The sequence below is a fragment of the Amphibalanus amphitrite genome, unplaced genomic scaffold, assembly GCF_019059575.1.
Source record: "Amphibalanus amphitrite isolate SeventyFive unplaced genomic scaffold, NRLGWU_Aamphi_draft 002052F_arrow, whole genome shotgun sequence".
Classification (NCBI taxonomy): Eukaryota; Metazoa; Arthropoda; class Thecostraca; order Balanomorpha; family Balanidae; genus Amphibalanus; species Amphibalanus amphitrite.
In genome coordinates, this window is record NW_024883545.1 from 8,544 (window position 1) to 31,664 (window position 23,121).

Genomic DNA, 23,121 nt, shown 5'->3' on the forward strand with positions numbered 1-23,121 from the left:
GCGAGTAATTCCTATCTAATGCACAGGTATTTTATGGAAAATATTTTTTGCCTCAAACACCCCCACATTTAAACCTTTACCCAACCAGTGTTTTATATTTTTAAAACTCGCCCTCAAATACGTAATTTTGCCTTTCCTATGTAGTTCATCAGCGTATATTATTTTGAGCGTTTAAATTAAAAGCGTTTAAATTATTTCAAGTTTCGATGTAAAGCCCTTGATAGCAAAGTACATTAAGCCGATGAAGCCGATCTCATAATTTTCAATCGCAACAAACCATTTCAAAGCACTTATCAAACACCAAAACACATTTCTTTCGTCAAATCGTGAATGTATTTGACACACTTGGCTATAACTGCAAGTCAACCATCTCTGGCTGTCCTCTCCGACCACTGCCGACCACACTACGTTGTGTTGAGCTTCAGCATCAGCTGCATCTCGAATGTGTCGTCATTCAGCCTATACCGGTTCTTCTTGAATATTCCTGCTCCGTGCGAAAACAGGCGCTCCACTGCGGCGGAGGATGGGAGCGTGGTGTTTACCTTGCGGAACAGTTTCTCCACAGTTTCGTGGAGATCTCGGAGGGTACTGCCGCGTCCGTGGAGGTGCGTATCAACAACCTCCTCCACAGACTCACGCGTGGATGAGCATGGTCGTGGAAAGAATAAGTCCACATCAGGATCGTCCACATCAGCATCACCCTGGGTTTCACCAGCTGCTTCTTCCACTTCCATGAGCTGAATCTGTGAAATACCGTCCTGTAGGAGCCGCTTGGCACGCGTCCGAACCACTTCATCATCCGTCCACGTCAGCTTGAAACGCGGGTGGACGGCAGCGGCCAGGATGTGCTGGTCGTCGTCGAACTTGGGTCCGAAGCGCCTCTTCAGAGAAAGTAGGAGTGCATCTACCAGGGGGGCGCAGATACGTAGGTCGTGCACTTGCGCATCCAACACCTTCTGCAGCTGTGCAACCGTGGGCAGAACGAAGCCCAGGTAACTGTTCTTCTGGCCTTGCAGGATGTTCAGTGCCTGTGCTACTGGCTTCATGACCTTGACGTATTCGGCGATAAACGCGATTTCCACCTGCGTGAACCGTGGGAGACCCAGTTTGTCCATCAACCCATCCAGGTTATCCGCTGGCGCTGACTTAGCCATGATGTCTTGCACCCGCTGCAGGGCGTAGTACAGACTGTTCCACCGAGTGGCGCAGGGGACCACGAACAGCCGCCCGCATGTCTCACGGATGATGTCCGCACTCGTGGAACTACGTCTCTGTTTGTTCCAGAGCGCCTGACACTTCCCCATCGCTGATCGCGTTACCTTGTTGAATCTGCTGTTCGCCGACGCTTTTTCTGAGTCGTTCGCCACGAGATTCATTGTGTGCGCGGCACAGCGCTGGTGAGGCGGGAGTCGGAACAGCTGATCGTCATCGGCGGCTTCTTGCAGCATATCGGCCACGTCGATTATGTCCACTTGATCATGTTCGTCAGCGTCACCATCTTCCGGCTCAGCGTCGACCACCTGCAAACCGCATTAATGTCATGTGATGTGATCACGAACCCCATTCAGGTGTAAGAGTTGCGCGTTTTTCACCATATTCGCCGGCGTAGTTATGAATGGCCAAAGGAATAGTGTACATTACATTAGATTACATATGTACATTACATAACGTTAGAAATTAGTGTGATACACAATATAGCGACATTGTGGCATTGGGGAAAATGTTCACTCAACAGCAGGGGCAGGTCCATTTTTAGGGGGTGGGGTAGCAAGCCGGGGGCACATGTAGATAAGTGCATATAGGTATCCGCAGAAGGGTGCCAAAAAATGAAAGTTAAATTTTCGACTCTTCCTTGGTCGGATACTGCGGGACGATGAGAAAACGCCGTGGATTAAGTTTGAGCTCATTCGAAGCAAATTTAGAGGTGGCGGATGGCGATTTTTCGTTTTCCCATTGCGCCATGTATGTACATATTTCAATTTGCAATGGGGTGACGTCTGTGTTCGTCTGTTAGAATTCTCTTGAATAACTCAGGAAATAGGAATAAATAACTCCAGCCAACTGAACGCTTAAAAGTAGTTATGTTATTTCCAGCACATTGACCGGTCCTTGGATACCCGAGTCAAGCCGCTGCCATGCCAGATCGGTGACGTATGACGTCATCAGTTTTTTTTTTAATTTGCGATATTGAAGTCAGGTTAGCCCTCGCCCGTATAGGGGGGGGGGTCGAACGGACCCCCCCCCCCCATGGTTTTTCGCGAATAACTCGCGTAAAGAGCGGCCGATCGTGACGAAACTTTCAGTACCCTCGCGTTCATCAATTTTACACCTACCCTGAAAATTTCATGACCCTGACCCAAATGACCTTTGACCTGTGACCTACTTTTCGAGACCATGTTTGGCCGGAATCGCGATTCGGCGTATGTCGGCTCGCATTAGCCGCGCGTTTGCAGTCTTCGTGGTTTCAAGCGTTCAAACATGTGATATGATGTTGCCCCCATGCATTAGGGTGGGTGTCAAGGTCACCTGAAGGTCAGGTCAGGTCATTGACCTTTGATGACCTCGGTTCACTTTTTCGAGTTTTACATGTTTCTAGGCCAGTTTTTAGAGCTGAATTCGAATTTAGCAACCATATGAACATTTACGAAGTAGTTTTGGTGCCTTCGTAACATGTTACGAAGCTGTCAGAGGCGGTTGCCACCTACTACGAACACCCTTACTGGTTGACCTGACCTGACCTGACCCGACCCGGCCTAAATGCATGAAGACATCATTTGTGATCAAAACTAACATGATATTCGTGATCAGCACCCCGAAAAACCCCATAGCAGCCACACTTTACGACGTTCTAACAGGTCCCGATTTTCCCGACTTTTGGGTCATTGACCTGACCTGCAAGGTCAACCAATGACCTAGGACCTTAAAATTGGGTATCATCGGCTTCCTCTCGTCACGGGCAACACGCTCGTTTTTTCCGCGAAGCTCTAGCTCGATCAGGGGCGAAACGGCAAGGGGGGGGGTCCAACGGACCCCCCCCCCCCCTTATACGTTCGCGGCTGGAAAAACACCAATACGGGCGAGGGTTAAATCACCAGCCTGACGTGGCATTGACTTAGCCCGGGTCCTCAGACCGACTTATGGGTTGGTAGGTAAAAGCATTCTAAGAGTTTACGAAATGTTATTTTTAACTGGTCTATAACGTCATCAATGTCATCAATATCCTTTTTTCTGACTAGGTATTCAGAGAGACCTTTCACAGAGGTATCGAATGTCATTTGAATTTCATAAATCGACCCAGTATTTTCGGAGATCACGGGGGGAGGCCAAGTGACACCAATCCCACGGCCCCGGCCAAATGACCGGAGTAGGCAGCGGGGTCATTTGACCACCTTTCAGACCTTACATAAAAAAACGGTACCTACCTACAAGCATTACTGCTGGAATGAATTTAGCCAGGTTAATGAAATCCACATGCCGGGAGAACAACTGAATGTACCTACCACACTTCCACAATGTGGTAGTGTGGCCATTGTGGTACCAAAATTTGGAAGTACCACATGCTCCCATTGAGAAATCGATGGAAGAATGTCAGTTTTTTTCACAATTTTGACAGAACAAAAAAGCGGCCAGATGACCAAGTTCTCCCTTTTCTCCTTTTCCAGGCAGATAAAAGTCGATTTAGGCCCAGCTCTCTGTTTCCTAAATCAACCTATCCCAAATTCAACATTTGGCAGAATTAGCTTCTTACCTGGAAGAGACGGAACGCCTTGACGAAGTTTGATCCGCTGTCCGTTGTGACGGCCGTCACCTTGTTCTGAATGGAGTACTCCTTGAGGACTTCCTCCATGGCGCTGGCGAGCTTGTCATACGTATGCTTCCCGATGATCCGTTTGCAGGCCAACACTACAGACTTTCGTTCCAGGTCAGCTTTCAGCCAGTGGGCGGTCATTCCGAGATAGGATCTGCTAGTAGCCGTCCAGCAGTCAGCTGTGACTGCGATGTGATCCACTGACGCCATCTCTGACGTCATGGATTTCTTCATTTCCTGAAACGCTGCTGTTAAACGCTCCTTCATGGTTTTCACGCTCATTACTCTCTTCCCAGGAAGGCCTGCCAGCACTAGATCTCTGAAGGATTCACTTTCAACGATGCTGAAAGGCATCGCCTCTTGCACTACGAAGCGCACCACCTTTTTGTCGAGGGACTGTTGTGTCACGAACGCAGCCTGTGACGACCCTTCTCCGGCAACGAAGGCGTCAAGCTTGGCTTGTTTCGGTTTGGATGGTCCTTCTTTCGCTTTCAACAGGTTCAGATATTCTTGCATGTTACCTTCATGCTTTCTCTTTACATGTCGCGTTAGATTAGACAGAGCTCTGCTGGATGCCGAGATAGTTTTCGTTCCAGGGCACCGCAGGCACGAAAACAGCAAGTTTTTGGAAACTTCGTCTTTGTCATTTGTAACTTCCACCAATTTAAAGAAAGAATCAATACGCTTATACTTTTCCTGTTCCTCTGAAGCCATTTCAAAACTGTCACAGTTTGTAACACGGCACGTCAGCGACACACAACGGACCACCCGGACCAGCCCTTCTCGGTTGCGAAACTGTGCCGCCCCCGCCCGGAGCTGCGCCGTCAGTCACACGAGAAGCTGTCGGGGGGGGGGGGGAATCCCCGTCGCTTTTCTGCGCGCGCTTCCATTGTTGGCCAGGGGCGTACAAAGAAAGCGCTCCGTGTACGTCATTATATGGCGGTCTTGTTTTCTTAAACCAGGGGCTTACCTATTCTCACCTCGACATGTTCCATAGTGTATGGAAATATGGGCAAACAGGTATAATACGCACCTTCTTCACTTTTCTCTATGTCCCCCCCTCTGTCTCTCTCTCTCTGGATCCGCCATTTAACGTGGCGTAGTTCTCGCCTCTCGCCCGGCCCCGTGTTGTCATGCAAGCAGCGCAGCGCCAACTTTGCCTTGAAGTTGAGACTGGGATAATTTGTGTCTATGGCAGCCGGCAGTACTCTAGTTAGTTCCGTCGATGCACATTGCACAACTTAGCGGCTGCACATCATTTTAGGCCTATTAAGATCGGGAAAATATCAGACACGACTAATTGCCCCAAGAAAGGATTGCAATCCGGATTGGATTGCAAAAATTGGACGTATGATGCAATCCAATCCGCAATCAAATCCTGTTTTTTGGAATGGATTTCAAATCCAGGTGCAATCCACCAAAAAGGAATGCAATCAGGATTTTGCAATCCTGCAATCACAATCCTACCGATGCCTGGTGACGTCACAGCCCAAAATTACCTCCTTCCCCAGGCCACATTACTGTCATAAAGCTGATTCTTTTTACTCTGTAGGCACCACAACAAAGTTCAGACCAAGTTTTAAGCGATTTTTCAACGAACAAACCCATTTAAATCAGCATGACTAAACGAGGTGACGTCACACTAACGGTCGCTCCATGTTGAAGATAGGGCCTTGCACAAGGCCCATTTTCAAATGAAGGGAACGAATTTCTTCAACACCAAGAGGCCGCGGGGGTTGCAACCTAGATAGATAGTGGTTTCTGAACCTCGCCGCAAACTTGGCTATCTCAACTCAAACCCCATGTTAAAGGTGGGATAGTCCCTTTAAATTTCGGCGAAATAGCTTTTGGCATTGATATTAAGCTTTTTTATGAAACACTCCTGATGATGGTAAGGGGAGAAACGGTCCAATATTCTAAGCGAAAAGCTGGGAAACGTAGGGAGGAAGAATGCGCGGCCATAGCAAAGGTTAACCAACTACGAACTATTTTTGCAGCAAGCGGCGAAGAAATAGACTCAGAAAATCTCGCATTAGCTTAGCACAAACGGAACTAGAGAGGATTCGAGAACCCAAGATCAAAGGATTGATAACGAGATCAAGGGTACGATGGTACGAGGAAGGCGAGAAGTGTTCCAAATTTTTCCTTTCACTTGAAAAAGGTTACTCGAAGCGCAAATCTATCCAGACATTAAAAGGACCCTCCCACCTTCAAAAAAGTTAATGAATTGGCATGAAAGTGATGTCCCTTGGTTCAGAAAGAGCGAAAACGAATATCTACCAAATTTCACCGAAAAATATTCACTGGTTTTCAAGATATTAGGCTTTTACTTTTGTTTACTTTTTGGGATCTCCCCTGTTACTAGCGACTTTATTTGGAAGCAATAATTTGGCAGCCTTAAAGTGCGGCAGACGTTGCGCGCAAAGCAGCGTATACCACCACGTGTTAACGATGGTTTTAGTCTAAGATTTAAAAATCGTTAGATCTCCGCTGACGTCACAAATTCTAAGGGGGCATTCCAATGCATTAGCCCCTTAGAATCCGAAAACTGCAAGTTTGAAATTTCATATCTTCGAATTAAAGCATTTTTCGATGTTGTGAGTGCCCAAACCGGTATTTGCAGGCCATGGCCACCAATTTGGCTATCTCAACTCAAAACTAATGTTAAGGTGGGAGTGTCCCTTTATGGCACGGAGATGACATTTATGTGAGAAAAAAGATATTATCTCTAAATTTAGTCAACACCTCAGTAAGCGATATACCTACACCTAGAGTGGCTCAAAATAATGAACAATCGGAATATTTGGCAGCTAATATTAGGAATAAACTTAATGACGAACAAAGGAGAAACTTTCGCAAGTCCACCTACGGCACGTCGCAAGTTACGACACATGTCCCGTCGCAAGTTGTGTCGTAGCGAAAAAGGAGGGATGTTGAGGAAAGAGGGGTTTGTCGGAGCTACGACAGAACGTAGCTACGACGAGGCTTAAATACCCGCTTTACTCGAGAATTTAACCCGCGCCCGGCTGGGGGTCCTGGATTTCCACGCTGTCAGGTCCCTGTGTGCGCCTCTGCGCCGCTCCGCTGTCCGGTCCCTGTGTGCGCCTCTGCGCCACTGTGCCGGCCGGCGCAGAGGGTCATGTCACGGAAAGACAGTTCGGTACTGGCGACCGCGGTGTTTGGATCGCCGTGCCGTGGCGGAGTGGTGTCGGGCCAAATCGAGTCACACCGTGACATGGTGGCAGCCGGGTGTCTGAACCCCGCGGCAGCAAGTTGCGATGGCCGAGATCAGTGTTTCGGTCAGTGACTTTCCCGGTTATGACGGCTCGTCACCACCGGACGGGTTTCTGAGACAGTGCACGAGACTGGCCTCGCTTGGCAAGATCTCCGATGATCAACTCTGTGTGATCGTTGCGGCTAAGTGCCGTGGCCGGGCGCTAGCGGTGATCAATGATATTGAGGACTACGGGGATAAACTGTCCTGGGCTGCAATCAAAACGCAGCTTCATGCTCACTTTGGTGACGCGGACAGGTCTGTGGAGCAAGCAGCACAGAATCTGTCCTCTCTGGTGAAAGGCAGCCTCTCCGCCCAGGACTACGGACTCAGGGTCAAGCAACTGGGGCGGCAGGCGTGTCCCGAGTTTTTCGGTGATGGAGGTCAGTTGAAGAAAACATGCGTGCCATCTTACAGTGCAGCTCTATACAGACACTTTTTGATTGGGCTCACGGTGGAGGAGAAGCGCCTTCTCTCTCGCCTGAAGGCTACTACTTTTGACGAATGCCTGACGGAGCTGACCCGGGAGGAGGGTCTTCAGTCGGAGGGGGCGTCCAACGCCGTGACCGCACATCGTGTCCGCTGGCACAGCCTGGACAGCCCTGGGCGTGAGCCGGGACGTTCCGGGTGGTCGGGCTCTCCAGGACGCGATGAACCTCGTGATACTCCGGTGGACAGTCCAGACCGACAACCGGGCGGCGCCGACAGGTGGTACCGCCAACCGACAGACGGATGGCGCCGCAGGCGCTCGAGCTCACCGGCCGCTGAAGCTGGTGGACCTATGCATCGAGGTAGCTCAGTTTCGCCGCGGCGGCGGGACGACCGGCGGCGGGACGACCGGCGACAGACGACGGGTACGAGCGGTCGCAGCTGGACGCCGTCGCGCCGGTTCGGCCGACCTGGGATGGGACGCAACACGTCACCTACGGGCGGCGACTCATCGGACTCGTCTGACGGCGGGCAGGGACATCGTGACCGGCCCAGGGACGGAAGTCGTAAACGGGCGCCGCCCGATCGGCGAGCCGAGACGCAGGAACCACGGTACCCAGTCGAGGGACGGAGATCAGGTACCGTTCGCTGTTGGTCGTGTGGAGGAGTGGGGCATATAAAACGACAGTGCCCAAACGAGTACGCGGGCAGACGCACAAGGTGGGATTAGTTTCCTTGCCAGTTACCAGGGCCTCAATAAACGGTTTCATCATTAATGATTGTCTCTTAGACTCAGGTAGCCAGAAAAGTCTCATAGACAGCCGGGTGTTTAACATTATCGCACCGCGGGCGGAGCTCAAGCCAGCTACCACCCTGATTTCGGCATCTGGTCATCATCTTCATGCCCTGGGGACGTGCAGTCTGCCCGTGAAAATCGATGCAGATGGGGGAGGGCAGGACGAGTGTTTTGTTTTCACTGTTGTTGAGAATCTTTCCCATGGTTGTATATTTGGCTGGGATTTTTTGAGAGCGAATCATGTAGTGTTCGATTGTTCCGACGCGGTGAATCAGGTAAAGATCAGATTGAAAAAGCCGGTGCGTGTGCCACCCAGATCCGTGTCTTGTCTCTGTGTACGTACTGACCAAGAACTTTCCGTGGATACAGAGTATGTCTTTAGCGGTGTTCACGCTGCACCAATCGAATTTAGAGACACGCTTGTCAAACCGTACTCGTCTCACGAAATTCCGCTAGTGGTGAGGAACAGGTCGGACCGTTTCGTGACACTCCGTAGGCGGGATGTAGTCGGCTATTTGCAGCCTTTAGATGGCGCAGATGTGGCCGATGCTATTCCCCGTGACACGCCCACTGACACGCCGGAGACAAATGCCGTGTCTAGCAATGATGCACAGTTTCTCGGTTCGGACACGGATGAAATTCTGACTCACTTCGCAGTGGGTGATCAGGTGACGGGATCGTCTCGTGAAAAGATGGCCTCTCTACTACAGTCGTTTTCTGGGGTTTTCGCCACCAGCTACGCAGACGTGGGATGCTACAATAAGGGTGACGTAGATTTAGAGCTAGCACCAGGCACCAAGCCCCAGTTTTCAAAACCATATCCGGTTCCCTGGGCTAAGGAACAGGCACTGAAGGAACAGCTTGATGAGTTGCAGGCTAGCGGTGTCATTGCCGTAGGCGAAACGAGTGATTGGAACTCTCCAGTCATTCTGGTTCCGAAAGGGAAGTCACGCGAGTTTCGTATCGTGCAGGACATGCGGGACATCAACAAGAATTTGCTACCGAAAAAGTTCGTTCTGCCGAACATCGATGAATTTTTACATTCATTAGAGGGGTGGAATGTCGCAAGCTCGTTAGACATAAAACATGCTTTTTGGAACCTCCGTTTGTCCGAGGAATCTCAAAAGATTTGCGCATTTTACGCGCTGGGAAAGACATATTATCCACAGCGAATGCCCATGGGCTGTGCCCAATCATCCTATTTTTTGCACTTAGTCATGCATCGGGTACTTGGTGATATACCCGGCGTATCTATTTACGCGGATGACGTACTCTTGACGAGCAAAAATATGGAGAGTCATCTGAAGCTCTTGCACACGGTTCTAAATAAGCTTCATGGGGCGGGTTTCAAGTTGTCACCGAACAAGTGCAAGATCGGCATGCGAAAATTGTCCTATCTTGGGCACCAGATCACCCCCGAGGGTATATCAATCGACCCAGAACGGATTCAGTGCATCGAGCAACTCAAACCGCCCGTATCGGTGAAGGAGGCGAAGCGTATTTACGGATTTTATGCTTGGTTTAGGAAATTTATCCCTTCTTTTGCGAGCATCTCAGCGCCTTTAGTTAAGCTCTCAAACTCGGACACATTCTACTGGAACTCCGAGTTGGATGAAGCATTTCATTCTTTGCGCGGGTGCCTGCTGTCGAATCGCGTTTTGTCATATCCATCTCGCAACGGCGACGGATTTATATTGTACACTGATAGCAGCACAGTGGGCTCTGGTCAGATTCTGTGCCAGATGCAGAACGGCGAAGAAAAAGTCATCGCGTTCAATGGAAGCAAATATAGCAGGGCACAATCGAAGTGGACTATTTTTGAGCTCGAGGTTTTCAGTTTTATCACAGGCCTCAAGAAATTTTATAGATATTTGGCTGGAGAAAAATTCATTTGGATTTGCGATTGCAAAAGTGCGCTAAAAATTTTGCAAAATAACGATGACACGAATCCCCGTATCGCTCGGTGGCGATCATATGTAAGCCAGTTCCAGTTTGACACTGAGCATCGCCCTGCGGCCTCGATGCAGCACGTTGATATGATCTCAAGGATCCCGGAGAATCAGCCGGAGATTGAACAGATGAGTAGGACTGAGACGGTCAATGGGGCGGTAACGGTGGTGGAGGCTACGGCGGGTGGCCGCAGCCCGGCGGTGGCGGCAGGTGGCCGCGGACCGGGGGTGGTGACGGGTGATCGTCCCCCGGCGGCGGCGGACGGTCGCAGGCCGACGCGCGGCGACGGTGTGCCGATCGTGGGCGATCGAGTCAACATCCGTAGTTGCGGCGCCCGCCACGGGCGGCGCTGGCCCGGCGAGCGGCGGTGACCCGACCGCTCGCCGGGTCAGTCTGGGCGCGTGCCAGCAACGTTGGTTTTCTGAAATGTCAGTGATCCGGGCAGTGCCGACCTACCGATGGCTCGTGAGTCGATCGTTTGGTATCAGAAGCACGACAGGGACTGTCGCGCTCTCGTTCATCACTTGAAGTATTCGAAATGGCCCAAATTCTGTCCCCCCGCACTGAAAAGGGAGGACATTTCTAAATTCGAACTGCGTGAAGGCATTCTGTGTGTGCGAGGGAAGGAGGGGAGAGAGCCACGGATCGTATGGCCACGAGCCAAGCGATTCGAAATGATGTATCATCATCATGACCCTTCACATCACGGACACTGCGGCCACGAAAAACTTTACGACAAGTTATCGCGACAGATTTGGTATCTGGGTCTCAAACGTGACTGCAAAAACTACGTCGATAGTTGTAGGCGCTGCAGTGAAAAGAAAGATGATCGGGGACCACCGGCGCCGCCCCTGTTACCTCAGCCGCCCGGGGGGCCCGGTGACACGCTGGTCATTGAATTGTGTACATGCCGACCAGCCGTCTCACAGGGAGAAGTCTGGTGCTAACATGCGTAGACAAATTCACGGGATTTCTTACACACTATCCTCTTCAGACTGGCGCTGCTGACGACGTAGTCGAAGCGTTGTCGACGCAGTTCTTGACATATGGACCCCCTCTGCATATCGAGACGGATGCGGGGGCTAATTTCAAAAGCCAGAAGGTATCAGCGCTGTGTCAATTTTGGGGTATTACCATTAGACATTCCGTCGGCCATCACCACGAAGGTATAGGGAAGGTAGAGAGGAAGCATCGTGATATTAAGCGAAGGCAACGGGCGTTAACCGATTGTTACGGTGTCGATTGGGAGAGCCACTTGCTACCCGTAATCTTTTCACTCAACAGCGAAGTTTCCGATTCACATGGATATTCACCTCACTTTCTTTTCTTTATGAGGCATGTCAATGCGTCTGTCTCTCGTCTCATCGCGCAGCCGGTATCGAGATATTCAGACGATTTTGTGCAGGAGAAGATGCGACTGGTCGCGGACACCTTGAAAAATGCACATGACACATTGCGAATGACACAGGGGGATCAGAAGCGGCGATATGATTTGAGGCATCGGGCGCGGGAGCCGCTTATCAAGCCCGGCGATCAGGTTAGGATACGAAACGTCGGTGTCATACCGTTCGAAAGCTCCTGTAGCAGCGGGAATCGAACTAGAGTCGAAGAATCGTCTACCTCGATAGTGGAGTGGTTAGAACCGTGGACTATCACCGGGGAAACCCGAGTTCGATTCCCGCTGTCTACAGGAGCTTTCGAGCGGTATGACACGTACGGCGCAACGCCACCAATATCCAGGTCCTTCTAAGCCCTAAGGGCCAAAGAACACCTGACGACGGCCGGAGAAGTAACTGGCCGAAACGTTGTGAAACTAACATCTCAACTCAAGACGGGGACGAAAGTCCGACAACTAACATCAGTGATGTGATATGATGTTGCCCCATGCAGGGTGGGTGTCAAGGTCACTTGAAGGTCAGGTCATTGACCTTTTATGACCTCTGTTCTCTTTTTCGAGTTTTACATGTTTCTAGGCTAGTTTTTGGAGCTGAATTCGAATTTAGAAACCATGTGAAAATCTACGATGTAGTTTTGGTGTCTTCGTAACATGTTACGAAGCTGTCAGAGGCGGTTTAGATATTAAATGTCTTAGCTTTGCGACTGTCAACATATTCTAAATTATTCAACACATTCTGTGAATGATTCAGTCATTCTTACGCGAAAACAAGCTTATAGGTATTCGGAATATTTGGGGGTACTGTACCCCCAGGTAAATTATTGGGGGGTCCGGGCCCCCGCGTACCCCCTGTGGCGGCGCCCCTGTTAACGACCCTATCGCTGCAGACTGCAGAGCGGGCAGTTCATCAGTCCATCTGCGTGGCCGTCTGTGGACTGTTCCGACCGAGCGGGAAAACGGGACTGCCGCGGCCGGGCTCCAGCCTCTAACAGCTTCTTGCGCTGCTCCGCTCGTTTCCCGTTCCTAACCACATCCTGATATGGATCAGGTGCTGGTAATCCGTGGCTTTTCTCGGCCGCGCTCCCCTCCAATTTCCGACGGGTGGAGATGGGCTCTCAGGGCCGCCGCCTGCAGTAAGTATTTCCTGCCGCCGTCGGCCGGCTCCCGGCACGGGCGGGGCGCTCAAGACAAATGCCGCGTCTGATTGGAGTTGACAGCAGCCGGTTGTCATGGCGACGGTATCGACGACGGTGGATGGTCGTCGGGGACGGCGCAGAGGGCGCACCGCCGTCCAGAGATGGAGGGCGGTCAATAACTGGGGGCCAGAGGACAGGAAGTCCGCGCCCACCGGTATTCGTAAAAACAATTCCATTGTTCTTAACAAATCAAAGCTTAGCCTAACAGTGTACCTAATACCTTTATCAGAACAACATAATGCTTACTCTTGTATGTATCATGAGGTTATCGGTGGAGCCAACAAATAACTAAATGAAATTACTTTTATTGACGTTTCGGTTCCAAGCAACCTTCGTCAGAATTACAGGTTAAAATGTAAACATACGTATCAAAATGCACATATTTCAAACATACTGCAACTGAGAACATGGCAGAGATAAGTTCAAACTGTGTCAACACTCTATGTACATACATTTGAAGTCTTCGTGGAACGTGACGCTCAAAGTTTTGTTCATCCTACTTGTAGTGCTATTTTTGCAGTATATTTTGATAGTGTGAAGAAACCGGCTCTCGTGTTTAGTTGTCTCTTCAAGACAGATGAACGCTTTACGCTGCTTCAATCGTTCTTCTTAGTTGCCTGCTAGCGCATTCCCGCAAAACTGAAGCCCTATCCCACCTTGGTAAATGGTCTGACTCTGGCTTCCTTGTTGAATGCTTTGCTCACTTTCTGTGCGAATCCATCGGGCTTCTCTAGGTATGTGTAGTTATTCTGTAGCAAATCCTTCATTTTTTGGTCGTATTCAGACTTATCCAGATCAGGACCGTCTCCATGCGTTGAAGGAACGATGGGTACCTGCGAATCGGGACGAGTTCCCCACGTGCCATCATGACAATAACGGAAAATCGCGCCCAGGAGGTGCACGGAGAAAACCTTGACAGACTTCCCGTGGCTGGCAGTGTCCCAGTTTGGAGAGCAGACCGGCGCCTGGTGTGTCAGCTGCCTGCTGTTTGGAGATTAGCGACAAGGGCGGGGGTCAGAACTGGGAAAACTTGTCACGCAGCCACTGAGATGCTTCAAAAGACTGACTTTTTGCGCCAACACGAACTCCAAGAAAAGGAAAGATGGACATCTGACAGAGCACAACTCCCTTCCCTACCACGTGACGAACAACATTCGAGCAACAGAGTTCGTTCGGAGGATGGAGGCATCCCAGGGACAAGTTTCAGAGCAGATGAAGGCTCTTGCAGAACGACAGGACAAACGGACGGTAGTCGCACTGAGGTCTGTCGTGGAAACAGTTTGTGTGGCTGCGACTCGAAACATAAGTTTTCGCGGGCATAGAGACGACGGGAGAGTCGATCCGGAAGCGAATGTCCTATCAGAGACCAATGACGGAAACCTCCGTACCCTCTTGAGGATGAGAGCTCAAGCTGGAGACGACACACTTGCTGAGCATCTGAAGAAAGCGCCTGGAAACGCCATGTACTTGTACATATGTGTCAAAAACAGCACAGAACGAAATATTGCAAGTATGTGGCAGCATGATCACAGAAAGCGTTGTTAAGCGGTGTAACGAAGCACCTTTTTGGTCCATTGGTGCAGATGACACGACTAACGGCGCAAATAGAGAACAAATGTGATCACAGTGCGATACGTCGCGAAAGGCAGAGGGGGCAGTGTCAGCGGTACGTCCAGCCAAGGTATGGTCGTAAGAGAAGAACCTGTGGCGCTATTGAATGTCATGGACGAAATGGAGGGCATTGATCATGAGACAGAGAAAAGGATGAGTGTAAAGAATCTTTTTTTCCCTCTTGAACGTTTATTTACACAAACGTAAAACATATGTACCAACGGTAACAATACTGATATAACTTATCGCGCTGATCGGGCTCTAGAAAAAAACGCTATAACGGCGGCATTCACGCAATGCAGTTTACCGCGGCATCGACACCAACGCTTCCCCACGTGCGTGTCTTACCCTGGTCAGGGATACATGAACACACGCATTCTGTACACAATCTTATACACACATCGCGCTCAGGCAGACATAAATAGAGGTTCGCGACTCGATCAAAGCGGTTAGAGCCAAGGTCCCACGGAAGGCAGGCGACAGATGCTGCCGGGATCGGGGACACCCGGGGCGGGAGCACGCCGAAACGACGAGGCAAACGGGACAGCAGCCCGTGACCGCAGCAGCGGCAGCGCTCAAGTGCTACAGTGACTGGGATACCTGTCGCCCGTCGCGTCGATCCGCATCCAGCCGATCCAGGCTTAGCGCCCGTAGTGCGTCGGGGGACGAAAACCGGCCGCATCGTGGGCGACAGGTATGATAAAGGTAAATGATGTCAGGCGAAAAGGATATACATCGTGTCCTTGTGCAGTGTTTTATGTGTTAGGTATATATTGCTAGATATTGATGCTAAGTAAATGTACAGGCTATGTTATACATGTTATGAAAATAATACAGCTTGAGAGGCAGCTTGTGTATCGATAATTATAGTATATTATCAGTTATCTTGTGTTTCATGCTGATATTATATTGTAGGTAATTTACTGATCATTACAATAGAGTAATTTATTAGAATAATTTATTACTTTATTTTTAATAGAATAGCAACAGTTCAATACCTTCTCAATAATTGCATAGTTTACGAGTAGGTATAACTAATTTAACGGATCGTCTTTGATAGCTGCTTAAAGCACCTTTCTCGCGATCTTATAAGAGTTCGCTGATGTTGACTCCTGGAAGTGTCTCAAGCTTTTTCCATTTATTCTTGTATTTTTCTACATTGTTATTAAGCTTGGCGGAGTAAAACTCTTTCTCCGCTTCTAGTTTCAGATTATTTAAAAAGTGTTGCACTGATGGTTTTGTATGTTGTTGTTTCGAGGAGTATATTGTTATTTTTGCAAGTGAATATAATATAATTTGCATCTTTTCACAGTTGTTGTTCTTATTTGGGAAAAACCATGTTTTCTCCTCTATTGTGTACGTTAATCTGAAAAATCTTGAAAGAACATTGGATATTTTTAAAATAAATCTTTGCACTTCTTCACATCCCCAGAAGAGATGGTGAATTGTTTCTACTTCAGAAGAGCAAAATTCACATAGGTCATTTTCAGTTTTTCCAATAATGTGTAAAAATCTGTTGGTGGAAATAATCCATGAAGTTATCCGAAAATAAAAAGATTGGATGTACGTATTTTTTGTAGCGTTCTTCACATCTTTCATGCTACCTTCTTCAAAGTAGTTGATGTCTCTCATCCACTTTCCTTGTAATTTGTCTTGCGAACTCTTATAGTCTTTCCTCAAGGATGCGATGTATATGCCATATGCGATTCGAGAAAATTTTTCTTTTCTGTGCATTAAACTTATGTTATGCGGTATTAATGGGTATAATATCGCTGACTTATGATTATTGTGTATTATATTTGTTGGAAGAGACCCCATTAAGGCGGAATAACAGAGGAAAGTCATGCGAATGTTATAAACACTTTCCAATTCTTCTTTTGAATATATAGACCCAGTCGTGTTGTTGATCCGCAACGAATCGTATGCCTTTCTTATCCCAAGCTCTTCTTATTCCATTTCTGAATCTAGAAACATCGTTGAACCAAAGTCTTTCATTTATTATCTGGTCCGGGGTTAGAACATTTAAACAACAAAAATCGATCCACGCTGCAATGACTTGCTGCCAAAAAGGATTTTTTAACTTGTTTTTCACTTTGGATAGCGCAGTATTGCCGTACATTAACAATTCTTGGATGGGTGGGAGCTGGTTTTTAATCATAGTCGCCCAGTCTTGTTGTGACTGACTTAGCCTCTTAATCCAAGTTACCTTCAAACTTTTTACGAAGCTGTTTATATCGACCATGTTTAGGCCACCATATTCAAACCCTTGAACTAGTTTTGAACGTTTTACACTGTCGTTTTTATCGCCCCATAAGAATCGAAATAATTTTGATTCTATTTCTTTAAGATCTTTTTTTTAGGGAGTTGGCATTGACAGTAACAAATGCAGCAGCACCAGTGGTGATGTAAGTAAAGATTTGATCACGGTTATCTTCCCTAGCATGGTTATATGTCTACGTACTATCTGTTTTTCCATCTGCGGTAATTTATATTTCAGGTTTGTTGCAAATATTTCATCGTTCTTATTCCTGAATACTATTCCAAGGATTTTTAAATCAGTAACATATTGAATATCTGGTGAATCCACCATAGGGTTACTAGAATGGCGACCTATTGGAAGGCATTTCGTTTTCTCAACGTTTAATTTTAAGCCTGACATGGATGGCTACGTGTTAATTTCTGAAATTGCGCAAGCTATTGAACGAGGTTTTTTATCTAAAAATAATATCAAATCGTCTGCGTACTGCGAAATGCGTACTTCTTGTACGCACTACGTGGTACAATAGAAGACACTACGTGTCTTCTATTGTACAGTATGTCTAAAAAGAATGTACCGTCGCCACTACGTGGCGCTGGTGTCGCGAGCCGGTAGTTGGCTGAATCCGCACCAGACCACACATTCCCAAGCGGTAGGTGACAGCTGCGCAGCGGCCGGTAGTAGCGTAAGCCCGAACCTTCGTGACACGACCCCGGGGGGGGGAAGGGAGAGAGGGAGGGGATCGCGCGGGGCAGCGCGTGTAGGGAGGGGTGCTCCAGCAAGCTGGCAGTTGTCGCGGCCAAAGGTCAAGGGGTCACACACCAAGCGAACGGACGCTGATGTGGGTTCGTGGGGATCGTGAACTTGTGTGTGGAAGGTGCGTCTTGCGATGCACGGGTGATACGCCAGGGGTCTAAGCCAAATGATTCAGGGGAGAGCTGAAGAAAAACACCTGATCAACTACGGCGAATAATGGTGCTGAAAAATCGAAAGTATGGGTCAATGCAAGCCTCCATGATTATAAACAACTTTCCTGAGGACGCAAAGGCCAGCATTGAATAACTATATCCGGATCGAAATTAGCAATGATTTATAATTACATGCCAAACAAATAGCACTGCAAAACCAGTAAATTGTCAAGTCGGATTCATACCGACTTGAATTGCAAAACCCACCTAGTAAATTGTCAAGTCGGATTCATACAGACTTGAATTAAACTATCCTAAATTAAATTGTTAACCCGCGCCCCGTAGGGCTACCGGCGGACCCTACCACCCGTAGGGGGGGGGGGGCGTTTCGGCCCCCCCTAAGATCTCGGAAAGTTACCGGCCGATTTTCAAAATTCAACCGGCGTTCGATAGCCCCACCCGGGAACTACCTAGTGACCGAATTCCATTGACCTAGGTCAAACCGATGACGTCACAGGTCAGGTCAAAGATCAGATTTTCACCGTTCACAGGCATTTCAAGAAATGTGTTGTGAAATCGAGTTAATTGGTAATTTATTGAAAACCATCGATGGTACATTGTTCGACAAACACATACTTTGCTATATGAGGTCACTGATACCAGGTCAGGTCACAGCGAGGTCAGGTCACCGGGGGTCACAATATGAAAGTGTCGTGTGATACATGTTTTATGGTCCATTTTACATGAAAAATGCGATTATGTGGGTTAGGCAGCCTTTGGGGCCAGCCTAGGTCACGTTTTGGTGAAGGTTAGGTCAAGGTCAGGTCAAATTAGGTCAAATTTCAAAGTTGATATTTTTGCATAAAATGGGTATCGATTCGATGCAGCTCGTCACGGGGAGTCTAATGGTGGTCCTTGTTTTGCTCTACGAGGTCTAGAATTGCCAAAAATAGAGTTTGAAAATTTGACGTCATCATTTTTGAACAGTTTTTTCGCTATAACTTGGCCAAAAAACGAGGTATCGATCTGAAATTTGGTATGTAGATAGAAGACGGTAGGTACTATCACATATATTCCGGTTTTTCGAAACTCAAAAAACTTTTTGGATTTTTTGGCTAATACTTCGAAAAAAAAATGCTTTTTTGATTTTTGGGGGTCAAAACTCAAAAATTTCAAAAATCCGAGATAGCAGTTTTGTAGCCCTGTCAATTCTACACCTTTTATGCTTGATCATTTTTCTGTATCTTCAAAGCTGTAGGCCTGACAGGTCTTCTCGCGAAGGTCTTTTTTCGGTCGAAAATGACAGAACATGACGTCATTCTGACGTCATTTGTGGCCAACCTATCATAGCCTCTGGAAAAATTTTCGGTCACAATGTGTAAAATTGATGCCCGGAGGGGTCCTGAAAGTTTGGTGGCGGCGATATCTCCAGCCGTTTAGGAGATATCGACCGAAAAGGACAGGGGGGGGGGGCCGTTTCGGCCCGCGCCCCGTATATAAATTAACTGTCTAACACTGACGTTCTTTATCATATGATAAGTATGGGGTTAACCAAGATTCAGCATCTTCCGCGCTTAAACAATCACCCGTAAGGTTAGAACATTAACGGCCAGGGAAAAACAAGGTCGGGATTTGATTAACCTCGCAATATGGTCACAGGGGAGCTCGGTGGTATTACGTTTGTCATGCTCAGCCGCGCCAAATAGTAGAAATATGCACAGTGTATACAAAAAAAATGTATACATTTTTCCGGGCAAGACCATTGTGAGGCCCTAGGGTCAACTTATAAGACAAAACCCTTTTGGCTCATCTGTTTTTCGTCAATAACTCCCGATCAACTAAAGCTACCGAGTCGATAAAGCCACTAATGGACATGGAAAGACCTGCCGAATCGATTGATATGCAATATGACCTCCTTTGACCAGTTTCGTGACCTGACGGGCTGTGACCTGACCTTGACCCAAAGTTAACACCTTAAGTTGATCTCACCCGAAGAAAAAGTATACCATTCGACACGCCTGAGCCAGACAAACACGATGCTGCTAAAATCGCGGATCTGCGATCATTTTTAGCTAAGTTATTTACCAAAAACCGAACCTGTGCCTTGGACCACTTGACCTGACCTCAGAAGTCATCGGCTGACCCTAGTCCTTAAAATCGGAGACCAATCGCTGCATTTCGTAACGACGGACACGATCGTTTCTTTCGTGAGGCTCTAGCTCAATTAGGGGCGAATCGGCGAAGGGGGTTGTTCCCTCACTTCCAACCCCCCAATGCCTCCTCGGTATTCAGAGAGTTAAAACGTTGCTCCTGAACGAGGAAGAAATGTAAAAGTCAAAGCTCTATAGACGTCCTGTAAAAGTGGCCATAATAAATAAATTGGTTAGAGATAAGATGCTTTTTAAACGACTTCCTCATATAAAATCGGGTGCTGGGACCAATCTTATAAACGCTTTAGAATGGACAGGGCGTCACTGGCTAAAGTTTGGGTGCAGAAAACGGCTAATAAATGCAAAATGGTTTTCATGCATTTCAGTCAATTGTATATTGACGGTCCCAGTGGCCGAGCTAAAAAAAGTTATGTAGTGTTTTGCATCTTTTACGCCCTAAGAAACTACACCATCTGTTGAAGTGGGCGGGCTTATTTGAATGGGAGGTCGCATTATGCACCAATCGTGTGCTTTCGTTTGTTTTGGACTGTATTTTACCACATCCACTGCTGGTATCACTATTTATTATCTAATGCCGTGAATACGACAGCATTCCATTTATAAAATTCGACCAATGGAGTCGCGCCCCGCGAGCTCGGTTTTCCGCTCGGCCGCTACGGGCCGAGGAAGTCGGTCTTCGCCTGAGGGCAGGACGGAGGTCAGCGAGGGAGCGCGGGGTCAGCCAGGTCAGCCCAGTGCCGAGCGGATGCCGCTCCCTCCCCTCTCTTCCCCTCTTCTCCCCTCCCCACCTCGGTATAGATGGGGAGGGACCGAACTGCCAATGACATGCGAGCGGTCAAGGCCGCTCGCGCGCCAGCGACCCTGGCGGCCGGGTGCCGCAACTGGGATTCAGCCAAGTTAACGAATCGCCTCCTGTGGGAGAGCCAAACCAGGGGACATACTTTTTATATATACTGTACAGCGTGATGCCGCGTATCGCTGTCGATTGCTGAATATGGCAAAGGTTAAACAGATAACCTGATGCCGGGTCCCCCTGTCTAATTCCTCGATTCATAACAATTTTGTCTCCAAGATAACCGTCTAAAAGAATCCGGGAAAAGTTAGATTTATTTAGGTATGTAAGTTGTATTAAAGGATATAAAGTTTTGACCAAAATTGCAACAACTTAGTACGTTTTCTAGAAAACTCCATGATATACTTTCGAAAGTGGCTTCGAAATCTGCTGCAACTATAAAACCGGCGCCTTTTTCTGCATTTATTTTTTCGATAACGTCATACACAAGCCTACTGTTCTCTGCAATACATCGTCCTTTGATGTATGCTGATTGAGATGGCGATATTATATCGTTAATCACACTCTTTAATCGATTTGTTAATGCTGATGATATTATTTTAAAATCTACGTTTAATAGAGAGATGGGTCTCCATCCTTTCAATGAATCCGGTGATTTTCCAGACTTTGGTATTAAAGTTACGACGGCTTCTCTATGAGAGCCAGTGAAAGAGCCTTCTTTTACGCTGTCTTGAAAAACTCTGAACAAAAATATTCCGAGGTATTCCCAAAAGTGTTTAAAAAAGCTCGCTGTGAAGCCATTGGAACCAGGAGATTTTCCGTTTTTCATTGATTGAAGTGCGGCAGTTAATTCTGACATCGAAATAGGTTCTTCTAGGATTTCTTTTTGTTCCTCTTTCAGTTTATTTTTTACATTAAGCTTGATGAATTCGAATGAATACGTTTTGTGTACATTATCTATTGTATTGTATCGTGCTCGTAATTGCTCGCTGAAAGCAGATACTATTTCTCGCAAGTCTATGTGTATAGACTTGCGTTTAGCGTTTGTTTGTTCTAGAGACAAAAAGTACTTGGTACACTTTTCACCTTCATCGTGCCAGTGCACCCTTGATCTGGTAATTAGCCCCTGAATTTTTGGTTTCCTTATGGTTTCTAATTGTTTTTGAGCGAGCAAAAGACGATCTGCATTCGCCTCTTTCGAGCTTAGTGCAAATTCCTCTCGTAGCTTATTAAATCGTGATATTATCTGTTGTTCTTCATCGCGAGCTTTTCTTGATTTTTGTTTTGAGTATTTAATGGTCTCCCTTCTAATAAGTATGAGTAGTGTTTCATAAAATAATTTAATAGAAATAGTAAATTGGATTTCTCTAAAATTCTTTGGGCTCGATACAAAGGAGGTTGAGTACACTGGATTCGCGTATTGTTTTATTGTTTCGACTATTACCGATTCCACAATCGATATGTATTCTTTGTCTTGCAAGAGGGAGTCATTAAATTTCCATAAGCCCGGGCCGCGGGGTTCTGTGGTTATTTTCAAAGACATTGTTACGCAGTTGTGGTCGGTTCTGTATCCAGACAAAATATTGATGTTGTCTGTAAAATTAACTAGGTGGTCGCTTACGAATATCATATCGATTCTGCCGTGTTTTAACGGGTTACGTTTGAGCCAAGTAAATTCACGTAGGTTAGGGTGCATATGTCGCCAAACATCTATTAGGCTATGAGTTTGAGTTAATTCAATAAATTTGTTTTTCGCGCGTATGTTATTATCATGAAGGTAATTTGAGTCTGTAATGCGATTGATCACAAAATTAAAGTCACCGGCAATAATAATGTTATCTGGCGGAACTTCTTGTAACTTCTGGTTTATACCGGGTGGCCCAGAAAAAAACGTTCCCAACTTTAAATCAATATTTCTCAGAAAATGATAAAGACACAACATTGAAACTTCCAAGAGTCAATGCGGCATATATTTTCAGTAAATTGTATTATTTGTATGTTATTCGGGCAATTACCTTTTAAATGGTTCGTGTTTCTAGCATGCCATGTAAAAATTACTTTTTTGCTCAGATGTTTACTAAAAAAAAATGTGAGTGAACGGGCCACTTCCATCTCCGTACCACGGCCGGCAGCCATGACTGCTACTGCCAACTAGCCTCACTGATTGTTCAGGCCTTAGGGTGTCACATTCCCTGTAGCTTTTTTCCTTGTTCGGTCGATTTACTGATTGATCTTCTTGAAGGGAGGGCAATGGCAGCAGTAACCCATGCACCGCGCCACTCCTGCTCGAAACAGGACTCTGTTGCAACGAATGGCATCCATTAACACCATTTTGGCTCAGTATTTGAATATTCGGCACATAAGTGGGACAAAATATTTAAAATAACATCACTCGTGCTGGTTTCATTCGCGTGTACCATTTTTCTATTTTTTCCCTTTCATGTTACGTCTAAGCCAATCATCACTACCGTCCAACATCGGCAAAAAAAGCAAAAACGTCTTACTTAATTCAACATAAGATTGCTGGCTTGA

The 23,121-nt window shown here is 47.3% G+C and overlaps 1 protein-coding gene across 1 annotated transcript; it reads right to left on the reverse strand.

Annotated features, from left to right (window-relative positions):
• Nucleotides 1-281: 281 nt before the first annotated feature.
• Nucleotides 282-4,637, reverse strand: LOC122376207. Its single transcript, XM_043355985.1, has 2 exons — nt 3,749-4,637; nt 282-1,520 (listed from the first exon to the last, which is right to left on the reverse strand). Exons 1-2 carry the CDS (start codon nt 4,520-4,522, stop codon nt 405-407), a joined length of 1,890 nt encoding a protein of 629 aa, XP_043211920.1. The 5' UTR covers nt 4,523-4,637; the 3' UTR covers nt 282-404.
• Between the last annotated feature and the right edge of the window lie 18,484 nt (nt 4,638-23,121).

Coding starts and splice junctions, on each gene's coding strand:
- LOC122376207 (XM_043355985.1), bottom strand. CDS start 4,522: ATGGCTTCAGAGGAACAGGAAAAGTATAAGCGTATTGATTCTTTCTTT. Junction 1,521..3,748: donor AGGCGTTCCGTCTCTTCCAG/GTAAGAAGCTAA, acceptor TGCGGTTTGCAG/GTGGTCGACGCTGAGCCGGA.